General features: G+C 50.5%; 1 protein-coding gene across 4 annotated transcripts; it reads left to right on the top strand.

Annotated features, from left to right (window-relative positions):
- Positions 1 to 3,146: 3,146 nt before the first annotated feature.
- VPS11 (VPS11 core subunit of CORVET and HOPS complexes) lies at positions 3,147 to 12,576 on the top strand. 4 transcript variants are annotated; one of them, XM_059829642.1, is made up of 16 exons: positions 3,147 to 3,300; positions 3,501 to 3,649; positions 3,839 to 3,974; positions 5,015 to 5,178; positions 5,282 to 5,529; positions 5,945 to 6,146; positions 6,443 to 6,579; positions 7,541 to 7,727; positions 8,127 to 8,270; positions 8,761 to 8,949; positions 9,269 to 9,430; positions 9,901 to 10,040; positions 10,351 to 10,553; positions 11,087 to 11,258; positions 11,371 to 11,593; positions 12,353 to 12,576. In XM_059829642.1, exons 1-16 carry the CDS (start codon positions 3,147 to 3,149, stop codon positions 12,512 to 12,514), a joined length of 2,772 nt encoding a protein of 923 aa, XP_059685625.1. In that variant the 3' UTR covers positions 12,515 to 12,576. The 4 variants fall into 4 exon arrangements, with proteins under 4 accessions (XP_059685625.1, XP_059685623.1, XP_059685624.1 ...); XM_059829640.1 differs by having other exon boundaries at positions 6,428 to 6,579; XM_059829641.1 differs by having other exon boundaries at positions 6,428 to 6,579; positions 7,529 to 7,727.
- Positions 12,577 to 12,748: the final 172 nt, after the last annotated feature.

The raw sequence follows: 12,748 nt of genomic DNA, 5'->3' as shown, positions 1-12,748 counted from the left end.
CAGAGTGACTTGCAGTCTCGGCTGAAGTATCTGAAAGGTGCGCTGCTTTTTCTCTGATTCAGCAGATCCTGGAGTTCTTCCATCTGTTGGATTCTTGAGCTAGGGCCGGCCTGATGTGCAGTAGCTGCACTCGAGCAGTGTGCAGGGTTGCGTAAAACTCGAGACATTTTCTCTTTTCTACTGGTCAGAAAAGGGAACGAAGACTGGGAAGAAAGTAATTACGAAGGACAGTGACTTTTGCAGGCTTTTAAAAATCTGTGTTGGGTATTGGTTTCAGATGGCTATGCTGTCACCTGCTCTCAGTTAGAAGTTCCATAGACCAAAGCATAGGTGAGCCCCTGAAATCTGCCCAAATGAAAGTCTAATGATAAATTAAGTACTTTTAGTCTGGTTTAGAAGTGTAAACTGACAGCTTTGCCATGCTAGGAACTCACGTGAATATTTCTAATGGGGGGAGCGGGGAATGAAGCCAGTGCTACTGGAGGGCTGGGACGTACCGGTGTCACTGGGAAGGCTGTAGCCGGCCGGGGTTGTGGCATTGTTGCGGGGTGTCAATTGAGAGCTGGCTGAATATGAGCCGGCAGTGTGCCCAGGTGGCCAAGAAGGCTAACGGCTTTCTGGCCTGTATCAGAAACAGCGTGTCCAGCAGGAGTAGGGAGGTGATCGTGCCCCTGTACTCGGCACCGGTGAGGCTGCACCTCGAATGCTGTGTTCAGTTTTGGGCCCCTCGCTACAAGAAGGACATTGAGGTGCTGGAGCGTGTCCAGAGAAAGGCGACAAAGCCGGTGAGGGGTCTGGAGCACAAGTCTGATGAGGAGCGGCTGAGGGAGCTGAGGTTGTTCAGTCCGGAGAAGAGGAGGCTGAGGGGAGACCTTCTCACGCTCTATAATTCCCTGAAAGGTGTTGGCAGAGGGGTGGGTGTTGGTCTCTTCTCCCAAGTGACTAGCGACAGGACAAGAGGAAACGGCCTCAAGTTGCGCCAGGGCAGGTTTAGGCTGGATATTAGGAAAAATTTCTTTACTGAGAGAGTGGTGAGATACTGGAACAGGCTGCCCAGGGAGGTGGTGGAGTCACCATTGCTGGAAGTGTTCAAGGAATGTGTGGACATGGCACTGCGGGATACGGTTTAATGGGCATGGTAGTGTTGGGTTGGTGGTTGGACTTGATGATCTTACAGGTCTTTTCCAACCTTAGTGATTCTGCTTGATTCTGTGATTGTGCGGAGGTCAGCACGGCAGGGAGTGCCAGAAATGGAGGCTGAAAGCGGGACTTGATGATGGACAGCAAGGAAGGGTGCTGCTGGCCTGGAAGTCTCTGTCCTTCCTGCTGCAGCCTGCTCCTGGGCCAGGCCTGGGGCTGTGTAGGACCCCCAGGTGCCAGCCCTGCCTGGTGCTGCTGCTGGAAAATGAAGGGCAGTGCCTGCAGCAGGACTGCTTGCTGGCTGGCAGGAGCGGGGGCCGCTGCTTCCCTGTGACCAGCAGACGGAAGGTGCTGTTGGGGATTGTGTGCTATGCTGCGCTCCCGTGCCCCTTGAGTAGCATCTGGTGGGGTTGTGTGCCTATGGCCAGTGACCCCCCCTTCCCACCTGCCCTCTGCAAGGTGCAGAGTCGCTGCAAGACCTGACTGCCTGAGGGGCTGATGGGCTGCGCTGTGCCAGGCTGCCGACACGCACGAGGCTGTAGTGGGTCTGGCTGTAACAGGTTAATGGTCTCCATAGCAGCCTATACTGTGTTTTGGATTTGTGACTAAAACAATGTTGGTAATGCACCAGTGCTTTGGCCACTGCTAAGCGGTACTTGCACAGTACTGAGGTTTTCTTTTGTCGTCCCTTCCCCGCCCCGAGCGAGTAGGCTGGGGCGCACAAGAACCTGGGGGGGGATGCAGCCGGGACAGCTGACCTCAACTGATGAGAAGGATATTCCATACCGTATGATGTTGTGCTCAGCAATAAAAGCTGCAAGGAAGGAGTGGGAGGACATGTTTGCGATTTGTGTGTCTTCCCAAGGAACTCTTACACATGCTGAGGCCCTGCTTTCCGGGAAGGGGCCTGCCAAGGGGAAGTAGTGAATAAATTCCTTATTTTGCTTTGCTTGTAAATGCAGCTTTGCTTCGCCTATTAAACCGTCTTTCTTTTGATCCACAGGTTTTCAGCTTTTGCTCCTCCAAATTCTTCCCCTCTCCTGCTGCAGGGCAGGAGGGGCTTAGCCTGCAGCCCATGCTGCTTCAGGCTCCTTGGACACTACAGCACAGCGTTTTGACACGTGCCTCCCCTCCCCCCCTCCTCTGCTGAGCCCTTAACGGTGACAACATGCAAATGAACTCGGTCAGATCATGCTCCTGGGCTGCAGGGCATTGGTAAAGCCAGACACAGTTGCAAAACCAAGCTGGTGGCAAGGCATGTCCTTTGGCAGATGACCTCCTGATGTAGGGGAGAAGCGGGGGCCCTAGGAAATGCTGGTTCAGGGCCTACAGAGTCTTGAACAGCGCTGCCTGGATAAAGCTCTGAAGCAGTGGGGGCATGAGCCCTTGCTCCACAACACCTCACAGGGCCAAACTCCCCAGGCCAAGGCAGCACCATTCCCGCCCCGAGACCTGTTCGTGGCCCAGGTACTAAAGAGGTGCTGGCTAAAGCCACATGGGCGTGACGGCTTTTGCAGTTACGGGTAGAAAAATGAAAGTGGGGTGGAGGTGTGGGACTGGTAACTACAACACGGTCATGCCATACTATGAGCTTGCCGTTAATTGCTCTCTTGAAGCACGCCCCTGCCCTGCTGGTGGTGGTGGTGTGTGTGCGAAACTAGCGCGGTCCTGAAAGCAGGATAGCCCTAGCAGATGTGCCCCCCCCCCCGACCAAGGCCTGCTGTGACCAGGCTGAAGCGGCAGACTCCCTGGGGGGGCTGCCTGGAACCCCCGGGCCCGTTCGAGGCCCCGCAGCCGCCCCAGGCTGCACCGGCGCCAGATCCCTCTCAGCCCCAGCTGGAGCCGGAGCGCGGCTCCGCCCCCTCCCAAGCCACATGGGCGGGGCCCAGCCGAGCCCCGGCGCACCCGTGTGTCCCCGCGCGCGCGCCGCTGCGTGCTCTACCTCGTGACCTTGAGGGGCGGGGAAACCGGTCACGTGAGAAGGGGGGGCTCGGCCTGTCCCCAAGATGGCTGCTTACTTGCAGTGGCGCCGTTTCGTCTTCTTTGACAGAGAGACGGTGAAGGAGCCGCCGGGGCCGGATGGGGCTGGTGGGAAGCCCTTCGCGCTGCCCCCGGGTATTGCGGTCTGCGACTCGGGCCGGGGAAGCCTCGTGTTCGGGGATATCCAGCACGGCGGCGGGAGGCGGCGGTGCTGGGCGCTCTGGCCTGTGGGGCTCGGTGGGGCCGGGAGCTGCGGTGGGGCAGGTCGGGGCTGCGCTGCCGGCGAGTCCCTGGCGCTGTCTAGCGCGGGCACGGCTGGTACGACTGGAGGTGTAGTTTTGTTTTTTTTTTCCCCGTTGTGTGCCTTAACCGTGATCTACATATGGAAGGTCAGATTTGGTTTTTGCCTCGCTCCCTTCAACTCAGTAGTTTCCAAGCGTACAAGCTCAGGGTAACGCATCTGTACCAGCTGAAGCAGCACAGTATCTTGGTTTCTGTTGGTGAGGATGAAGAGGGTATTAACCCCTTGGTAAGTCAAATTATAAAGAGGGGAAAATGCATGTGTGTTCTGGGTCTTTCTTAAGATTGCTGCAATTACCTTGGCCGACCTTTCTTACCCTAAGTAGCTTGCTTGTTCTGGGCACTGTTACATTTGATGCTAGGTCTTGGTCTCCTAATGCCTCATGCTTTGCTTATGCCACATCATCGTTGTTTGTAGGTTAAAGTCTGGAACCTGGAAAAACGAGATGGTGGCAATCCTCTTTGCACGCGAATTTTTCCAGCAATACCAGGTAACAAGCCCACGGTTGTATCCTGCCTGACTGTCCACGAGAATCTTAACTTCATGGCTATTGGTAAGTAAAAGCGAACTGTAATAGCTTAAGAAAAATATTACGAACCTTACTCACATGTAAGGAAAATGAACAGGTAGCACAAAAATCAGCATGGAACGTTTTGACGGTTTTTCTTCTTGTGCAGTTTTTGTTATTCTCACAGAGAGGTAGCGTATCTTGCGCTGTCAGAGCTTGAGAAGATAAATACATAAGTGTAGCCTGAGTCTACGTATGTTACGGTAATAACTTTGATACTTAAAAGGCAAGCACGTATTTTCAGTTGATGCTATCTTTCCCTGCCAGTCCGTAAGATTATGCATTTATTGAACTTAGTACTAACTTTAGCTGTTGAAGTACAGAAAAAAACCATAGGTTTTGTGATACCTAATGTTACAGAGGTTTTGTTTTTTTTTTTCCAAGTGCTCTATAGAAACCTTTTTCCCTTTTTGGATTGAACTATTCCTTTGTAATATTTCTTGCTTAACTTTTGATGGAGTAAGAGTAGTAATGTTGTGAGGTTACAAGCGCTTTCAGTGAGTTGGTCCCCGCACTGAAATCAAAAAGCTTTCTGTGTGTGTGTTGTGGCCTTCCACCCTGGAACAACTTGCAGGACCGGGGTTGTCGGCAAGCGGTAAAAACAGCACGTTTTACTCGTTCTTAGGAAATCTTCCTCTGGTCTTGTTACGGTGCATAGCACGTTTTGAATCAGCAAGTGAATTAAAATTATAGTTAAAACTGGTGGATGAGAAAGCTATTCGTAAAACAAGATACAGACAGACTCAAAAATAACCTGCAAGTGAAGTTTGTGCGTGGAAAGCAAGTTGAACCTTGCTGAACAGTGACGTCCTGTGTGCAGTTGAGTGACAGCTCTGAACGGTAACAGGTGTAATTGGGGGCGGCTTGGCGCATACTTCCTTGATACGAGAACCTGTGGCAATCCTATTACTTAATACCTTGCCGGCAAGCAAGGTGTTGTCGCGGCCTGGAGCTGCCCTAACTTATGCTGGATAATATTTCAGGTGCGCTGTTTAAGTAATGGTTTAGTCTGTCCCCGTCACCAGGTTTTGCGGATGGGAGCGTTGTACTTACAAAAGGAGACATCACTCGAGACCGGCATAGTAAGACCCAGATCCTCCATGAGGGCAGTTATCCAGTTACTGGCCTTGCTTTCCGACAGTCTGGCAAAACAACACATCTATTTGTGGTGACCACAGAGAACATCCAGGTGGGAAGTTAACTGGAAAAAAAAAGAGACTCTGACTTGCAAATTGCATTGGCTTCAGAGTCTAGTTCAGAGCGATCCCCAAAACCTTGCGTTTCCTCTGTAGTCTTATATGCTTTCAGTGAAAGATTATCCTCGCCTGGAGCTGGACACTCACGGTTGTGGATTGCGCTGTTCATCTCTCAGCGACCCCTCCCAGGATCTCCAGTTCATTGTGGCAGGGAATGAATGCGTGTACCTTTATCAACCGGACGAACGTGGCCCCTGCTTTGCCTTTGAGGGACAAAAACTGATTGTTCACTGGTATCGGGGGTACCTCATCATTGTCTCCAAGGACCGAAAGACTTCTCCAAAGTAGGGCTCCTTGGAACAGATGAGTACTTTTTGCTCTTGCAGCTTCCTGCTTTCTCTCTTTTTTTTCCTTCTTCCCTGTGAAGCTTCGCTCTTGGGGGCCCATTGCAACTTTGTCAGAGGTCGTTAAGATTCATCCGAACCTATATATCGATTAACTTCCTGTTGTGAGAGTAGCACGGTTAAGCATGCTGAATGAGTGGGATTTTTTTTTTTTTTTGGTCCTACGAATTTCTCAGTCTAACACATAGGTGGAATTCGTGTGTAAATACACGGGGGTTTGCCTCTGGGTCCGCTTAGTTTAATTGCCTGAATGAACCCCACTTGTCTTGCTCTCTGGACAGCCCTAGCTTGCATAGGTATCAAGAATTCAAGTTACGCTGTCCTTGTTTTCTAAAAACTTTCTTCTGCTCTCCAGGTCAGAGTTTGCTGGGAACGAGACACAGAATTCGGACAAACAAGTCCTGAATATCTACGACTTGTGCAACAAATTCATTGCATACAGCTCCATCTTCGATGATATAGTGGACGTCTTAGCAGAGTGGGGTTCTCTGTATGTACTGACCAGAGATGGGAAGATTCACGTACTGCAGGAGAAGGATACGCAAACCAAACTCGAGGCACGTAAATCTGTTTTGCTATTAGTCTCTGCCTTGTGTCTGCAAGATTGTACTGGCTCTGCAGATTGAAAAGTCAAACCGTTCAGGTGAGTGAGTTACAGAACAAGTGACCTGACAGCTTTTCAGCACAACCAGCGTTACAAGGCGTTTGGTATTTAAAAGCCCAAGCGCGTGTATGTGCACGGCACCAAAGAGAAGCAGCAACTTGTTTTCCAGGTGTGTTTGAACTTGCTTCGCGGGGTGGCGTTTCCCTCATACTGCTCTTACCGTGTATTTAACAGATGCTGTTCAGAAAGAACTTATTCGAAATGGCCATTAACCTGGCCAAGAGCCACCACTTGGACAGCGACGGGTTGTCAGAGATTTTCCGGCAGTATGGCGATCATCTGTATAACAAGGGGAACCATGATGGAGCCATCCAGCAGTATATCCGGTAAGCGGGGGTCTTGTGGAGCCATGACGGCATAGTACAGGTAGGAGCTACGGAGGCCTTGATTTCTCTTTCGGCCCGGGAATAAAAACAAACTGAAACAAAAAAAGCATGACTTGAGGTGAAAATTCTACCAGTAGAGAGAAACACGTCAATGAGAATAAAAGTCTCAGAAGTTGTTTCTTGAAAATCGCTCTGTACACCTTAGGATAAAGTTCTTCTCTTTGATCCTATTTTAATGTGAATAGTGGAGGCACATTGGGATGGAGTGGGGCCTGATAACGTCATTATAAACAAGGGATCGCTCTAGCTAAGATGGATAATGTGATTTGACCACGTATGGTGGTCCTCTTGGGAAACGCTCAAACGGCTAAATGTCGGTTTTAAAACGTGTCGGGTTTTTTAAAACTGGGGCTTACTGAAAACTTAACGTTCGATCTCTTTGAAATGTCACAAAGCGCTACGTTCACGTAGAACTGAAATTTTGCAGTCCCGACGTCTCGCGAGAGTCGGCATGTATTTTATCGTCAGCTTGCGTTAAGCATCAGGATAACTGTGGCTACACCGCTCCATGCGGGCATGAATGTTTAAAGCTGACTTTGAGTTATGTGACTGACGTGAAGGAAAACGTAGCTTTTGTTCCCCTGTTTTTTGGGCTTCCCAGTTAGCTGTGGTCAGAGCATAGTCTATCTTCTCACTGCCTCCTCTAAAGGAGGATTAACTCCTTGTGTACTGTCACCGTCATCCCGATCACAGCCTTTGTAGAGGTTGTTTGTTTCACTGTGCGTGTGTATGGGTGGTCTTACGCCATAACTGGTTGTTACTTCCGATGCGTAGCTGAGCGGTCCCAAGTGGTTTAGTGCCTGCTGAAGTTAAGGCTTTTCCGTGCTCTGTTGTTAATTTCTCCGTTTATTTTGACTTCCTGGGTATGCGGTCACTTGTAATGTGACTCTTCCCCTCACAGAACCATAGGGAAGCTGGAACCGTCTTATGTTATTCGGAAATTCCTGGATGCTCAGCGTATCCACAATCTCACTGCTTATCTGCAGACGCTCCACCTGCAGTCCCTGGCCAATGCGGACCATACTACGCTTCTGCTGAATTGCTATACCAAACTCAAAGACAGCTCCAAACTGGAGGAGTTCATAAAGGTATTGGGGGAAGGTGAAATCATGCAAAGTTGTTATGTTATCATTATAATTAAAAAGGGGTAGCGGTGACCTCATAAGTTGGCTCCTGTGGGGCTGTTGAGAGAGAGAAGAATGGCTTTGTCCCTCAGTACCCCTGTCTTTGCTCCTTTATTTCCAAGCTCTTGGTTACATTCTCAGTTTGGCTGGCTTGCCACCTGAGTCTGGAGTGTACCGGCTTTTGCTGGTGTGACTGGCAAGCTAATGAGAGGCAGTTAGACTACTTCCTTTCTGCGTGTGATCTTTGCTTGAGAGGTACTAAGTTGTCCCTGCTCTGGCTTTTCTCCTCGTACGTAAATGATTGCTGCTAGTGGACTGTGGGAATGTTCCTGAGGGACCCTCTTTCTGCTTTTGTTCTTGTAGACGAGTGAGAGCGAGGTCCGCTTTGATGTGGAAACGGCGATCAAGGTGCTTCGTCAAGCGGGTTACTACTCCCACGCGGTGTACCTGGCGGAGAAGCACGCGCATCACGAATGGTACCTCAAAATCCAGCTAGAGGACCTCAAGGTGAGGAGACGTTATCGCTCCCGTGTTCTTATTTGGGCGAATACCGCTCCTCTAGCCTCCTCTTGAGCGAGAATACCGTTTCACTGACCTCTTCCCTGGGGCTAGCGTGCTGACAGGACTGCTGAGGCAGCAGTAGCGACGCCTGCTGCTGCTTGTGCGTTGGCTTTCCGCTTTTGGCTCGTGCGGTAGGCTAGGGGTGGGGATTGGAGGGTCTTAATTGTTTGGTTTCAGATGTGGCTTTTTACAGTGCCCTTAAAGAGGAGGCAGGTCGTTAGTGAGAGATTGATCTAAATGGTGCTCTCTTTCCCCTGGGCCACAGCCAGCCCTCCTCCCTGAGGAGGAAAACAAGCAGGAATAGTGAACTAGGTGATAATTTGGAGCAAACGGTGTTCATGCCGTACTCGCAGCACATCTTCGATACTTTCTGTCCTAACCTCGAAGCGGAGAGCAGAGACCAACGTTACGATTATTGTGCTGGCTGCCTCCACAGAACTACCAAGAGGCTTTGCGCTACATTGGAAAACTGCCTTTTGATCAGGCAGAGAGTAACATGAAGCGGTATGGTAAAATCCTGATGCACCACGTCCCTAACGAGACCACAGAATTGCTGAAGATCCTTTGCACTGATTACCGGCCATCGGGAGACAATGAAGGCTCTGGGATGCTGGAAGGAAGAAAGGTACGGTTTGCGTTGACCAAGAGTTGTTGCTCTCGAGTAGTAACTTTAGAGCAAGCGAGCGCTCCTGCGCGCCTTGTGGTGCAGGGCTGATGTTTTGGGTATAATGAGAAGCCCCGTCCTGGTGTGCTGGGAGTCCCAAAGACAAGAGACCGCTTGAAGCTATTGCTTAGAACCGCTTCCTGCCGTGATTGGCGTCCCGTACTGTGCTGTATCTGTTGCATTACAGACCCTGGGAATGAGCGCTCCGCACAGCAGGGAAGAAGCACCGGTCTGGCCGAGCCTGATCCGGGCGCTTGACTTTTTTCTGGCTGTGTTACAGGCTAATTCGGAGGAGTTCATTCCAGTCTTTGCGAACAACTCCCGAGAACTGAAGGCTTTTCTGGAGCACATGACTGAGGTGCAGGCTGACTCTCCGCAGGGTGTCTATGACACTTTACTGGAACTTCGCCTCCAGAACTGGGCACACGAACAAGATGAGCAGGTTTGAGCTCCTCCAGCTTTGTGTTTTGAGAGGGAGATTTGGTGTCTTTGAATCCTATTTGCATTCCTGCCAACCTGTAACCTTTCCAGATGGGCATTGGTAACGTGAGGCAATACATATGCTGCGCTGCGCAAATGGCACATAAATGAGAAAGAGGCCTGCTAGCTGGGAGAATACTCCTTTCAGCGAGGCTGAGCTTGTTTTGTATGAATCTCATTTAAGAACAGATTCAGACAATACAACCTCTGTGGGCAGATGCCTCTCCCACAAAAGCACTCTGTTTGCTTGCCTGGATCTCTGACCATGCTGGCTGTTCGGGTGAAAGAAATCATGCCCTGTTTGCTTAAAAGGGATAGAGAGCAAACAGCAAAACTGCTTCTCTTTGAAAGAGCTGCAAATTGTTGTCAGGTCTTAGTGCAAAACGTTCTCTCTGTGCGTTGCTCTCCCTGACCTCTCCCCCTTCTCTGCAGGTCAAGGAGAAGCTTCACAGTGAAGCCCTCACCCTCCTGAAGAGCGGAAGATTCAAAACAGTCTTTGATAAGGCCTTGGTCTTATGTCAGATGCACAATTTCAAGGATGGTGTCCTCTACCTCTATGAGCAGGGCAAACTGTGAGTGTTGCCCTTGTCTGTAGAGTCCTGTCCCTTCCCCCTACTGTGGGGATTTCTGAGCCATAAATGTCCCCGCCTTACAACGGTAATGACCTCTTTAGTATCTCAAGATGGGAACTATAGATCATTGCTCAGCTGAAAATACTGTGTTGTTAGAGCAGGGCAGTTACATAGAGAGTAAATGACAGACCTGTCTTGGCTTCTGTGTGAATGTCTGGGGATTGCGTGGCTGGGTGAAAACCTGAGGTCCCTGTAACGACTGAAAAGGAGAGAGGGATTGGTGCAGCTGATGAGTCTCTTTCTCCCGTAGTTTCCAACAGATCATGCACTACCACATGCAGAATGAGCAGTACAAGAAGGTGATCGAGGTGTGTGAGTTGTATGGAGACCAAGAGGCTTGTCTCTGGGAACAGGCTCTCGGCTACTTTGCACGGAAGGAGGAGGACTGCAAAGAGTATATCGCTGCGGTGCTGAAGCACATCGAGAACAAGAATCTTATGCCTCCGCTGCTTGGTAATGATGATGTGTGGCACCCAAAAAAACCCAACCAAGCCCGGACTAGTTTATAGCACTCTCTGTAGATTAGAAATTTGAGAGCAGTATCAATGAAGCTTGAGCCTGCCATTTGAAATAATAACCTGCTCTATAGGGAAAAGCGGTGCCGGTCACACCTCCCTAATGAGGAAAAAAGATCTGCGGCATCAGGCGTAGAGATGTCTGTATGTGATTTCTGTTCTGTTGGTGTGGGGAGGTGCAGGGCTTGCTGAAACTCCTGTGCCTTGGTGGAGAAGTTGAAACGGAATCCAATCCGCTAGATCCTTGCTTTGCCCCTTTTGGTCTGAGCTATTCAAAGATGCTCCCAGTCACCCATTTCTGGAAGAGGTAGAACTGAAATTGAGTCTTTCAGTGAGCTCTCTGATTCAGTAAGAATGCTGACTGCCTTTGCCTGTGAGTGGCCTTTTACAGGAGAGCAGTCTGTTCAGGTAGCACTAGTGTAGCTGCGTTTTTTTTGCTTGTGTTTAAAGTAACATCTTGGTTGCTCTCAGTTGTGCAGACGCTGGCTCATAACTCCACAGCCACACTGTCCGTGATTAAGGATTATCTTGTCAACAAGCTGCAGAAGCAGAACCGCCAGATAGAGCAGGATGAGCAGAGAATTCAAAAATACCGAGAAGAAACTACAAGGATCCGCCAGGAGATCGAAGAGCTAAAAGCAAGGTGTGGGACTGTGTGCTGTCTTGTCTGACGAAGGATGGAACTGTTGTTTTCTGTTATTAAGGAAAAACATACTTTGTCTTTCTCGCCCTTCTGCCTTCTCTCACTCTCTCAGTCCCAAGATCTTTCAGAAGACCAAATGTAGCATTTGCACCAGTGCCCTGGAGCTGCCTTCGGTCCACTTCCTGTGCGGCCATTCCTTCCACCAGCATTGCTTTGAAAGCTACTCTGAGAGCGATTCAGAATGTCCTACTTGCATGCCAGAAAATCGCAAAGTGATGGACATGATTCGAGCCCAGGAGCAGAAGAGAGATCTGCACGACCAGTTTCAGCATCAGGTAGGGTAATGTTGCCTGTCTTACCAAGTTTAAATAAATAGGGTTTAGAGTCACTTAGAGATCACCAGAGGCTGGTAGAGAAGGGTAAGGCTGAAAGTAATTTGTAAACGAGGTTAGGTTGACTGTGAATAATGAGGTGTTAGGCCCTAGGGTGATACATTATGTATAGGGCCTAAAGAGTACTTGGTGCTCTCCAAAGGTGAAAGAGGAACTCTTTTTGCCTGACCCTGAAACGGATCAAGACCTATCAGTCATTGTGACAGCTGGTCAACAAGTTGTGTAGAACAAATGAAGGAGAAAGGAGGGGGGGGGGGGGGGGAAGTTGCATGAATTGGAACGGGGATGGGACCGTGCAGTTGGAGTACACCAAAAGTGTCGCCTCTGCCTTGCGTTTCCCAAGGATGAAGCGGCGAAGAAGTCGAGAATGGGCCATTAGCTAGAACACGTTAACACATGTGGAAAGGAGAGTAGCCGAGGCAGTCGCTTTCCTGCTTAAGATAATTGTGTGTTACTTCTCAGTGCAGGGCTTAAACGTAGGATTGAAACAAGAGGTGGGATGGCCAGCGGCAGAAAACCTTAGCAGAGGAAGCCTCTCATGCAGCACTTTCACTGAACTGGCAGAATAGCCGAGGAGTGACTTAGGCTGCCCTGTCTCTGGTACGGAGGCTGTAAGCGCAGGCGGGGAAAGGAAAGGGGTGGGAGGCAAGAGAGAGTCTCTGGAGGCTTTTGCTGATGCTGATGCTGCTTTGTGTCTGGCAGCTCAAGTGTTCCAACGATGGCTTCTCTGTTGTTGCCGACTACTTTGGTCGAGGCGTCTTCAATAAGCTCACCCTCATCACGGACTTGCCCTCGGGGAAGGCGGCAACAATTGAGGCTGGCCTGCAGCGGGAGCTGCTCATCCACACCAAGCGCAGCACCTGATCCCCCCCGCCTTGCCGCGCGCCGTCGCGGGTTGTGCCGTGCACCCCTCTGTGATCGCGCGCACCCTGTACGCGGACGTCACCCTGATCTGTCCCTCAGCCCCCCCAATAAACCGGACGAGCTGCGCCGTGCGCTGAGAGTGGCGGGCGGGCGGGGGCGGGGCTTCCGGGAGCGTCACCCTCGTTACGAGCCGGCGGAGGGCGCGGGTTACGTGGGCATCCGGAAGTGACGCCT

This window comes from Gavia stellata, chromosome 26 (genome assembly GCF_030936135.1).
Source record: "Gavia stellata isolate bGavSte3 chromosome 26, bGavSte3.hap2, whole genome shotgun sequence".
NCBI classification, from domain to species: Eukaryota; Metazoa; Chordata; class Aves; order Gaviiformes; family Gaviidae; genus Gavia; species Gavia stellata.
The sequence above is the reverse complement of the archived record's forward strand: the minus strand, read 5'-3'. Positions and strand labels throughout refer to the sequence as shown.

What these genes read in the sequence shown, in the direction of transcription:
- VPS11 (XM_059829639.1), top strand. Translation starts at nt 3,147, where the DNA reads ATGGCTGCTTACTTGCAGTGGCGCCGTTTCGTCTTCTTTGACAGAGAG. An exon ending in GACCGAAAGACTTCTCCAAA is followed by an intron (nt 5,530 to 5,944) that starts GTAGGGCTCCTT and finishes TCTGCTCTCCAG; the next exon opens with GTCAGAGTTTGCTGGGAACG. An exon ending in ATACGCAAACCAAACTCGAG is followed by an intron (nt 6,147 to 6,427) that starts GCACGTAAATCT and finishes TGTATTTAACAG; the next exon opens with ATGCTGTTCAGAAAGAACTT.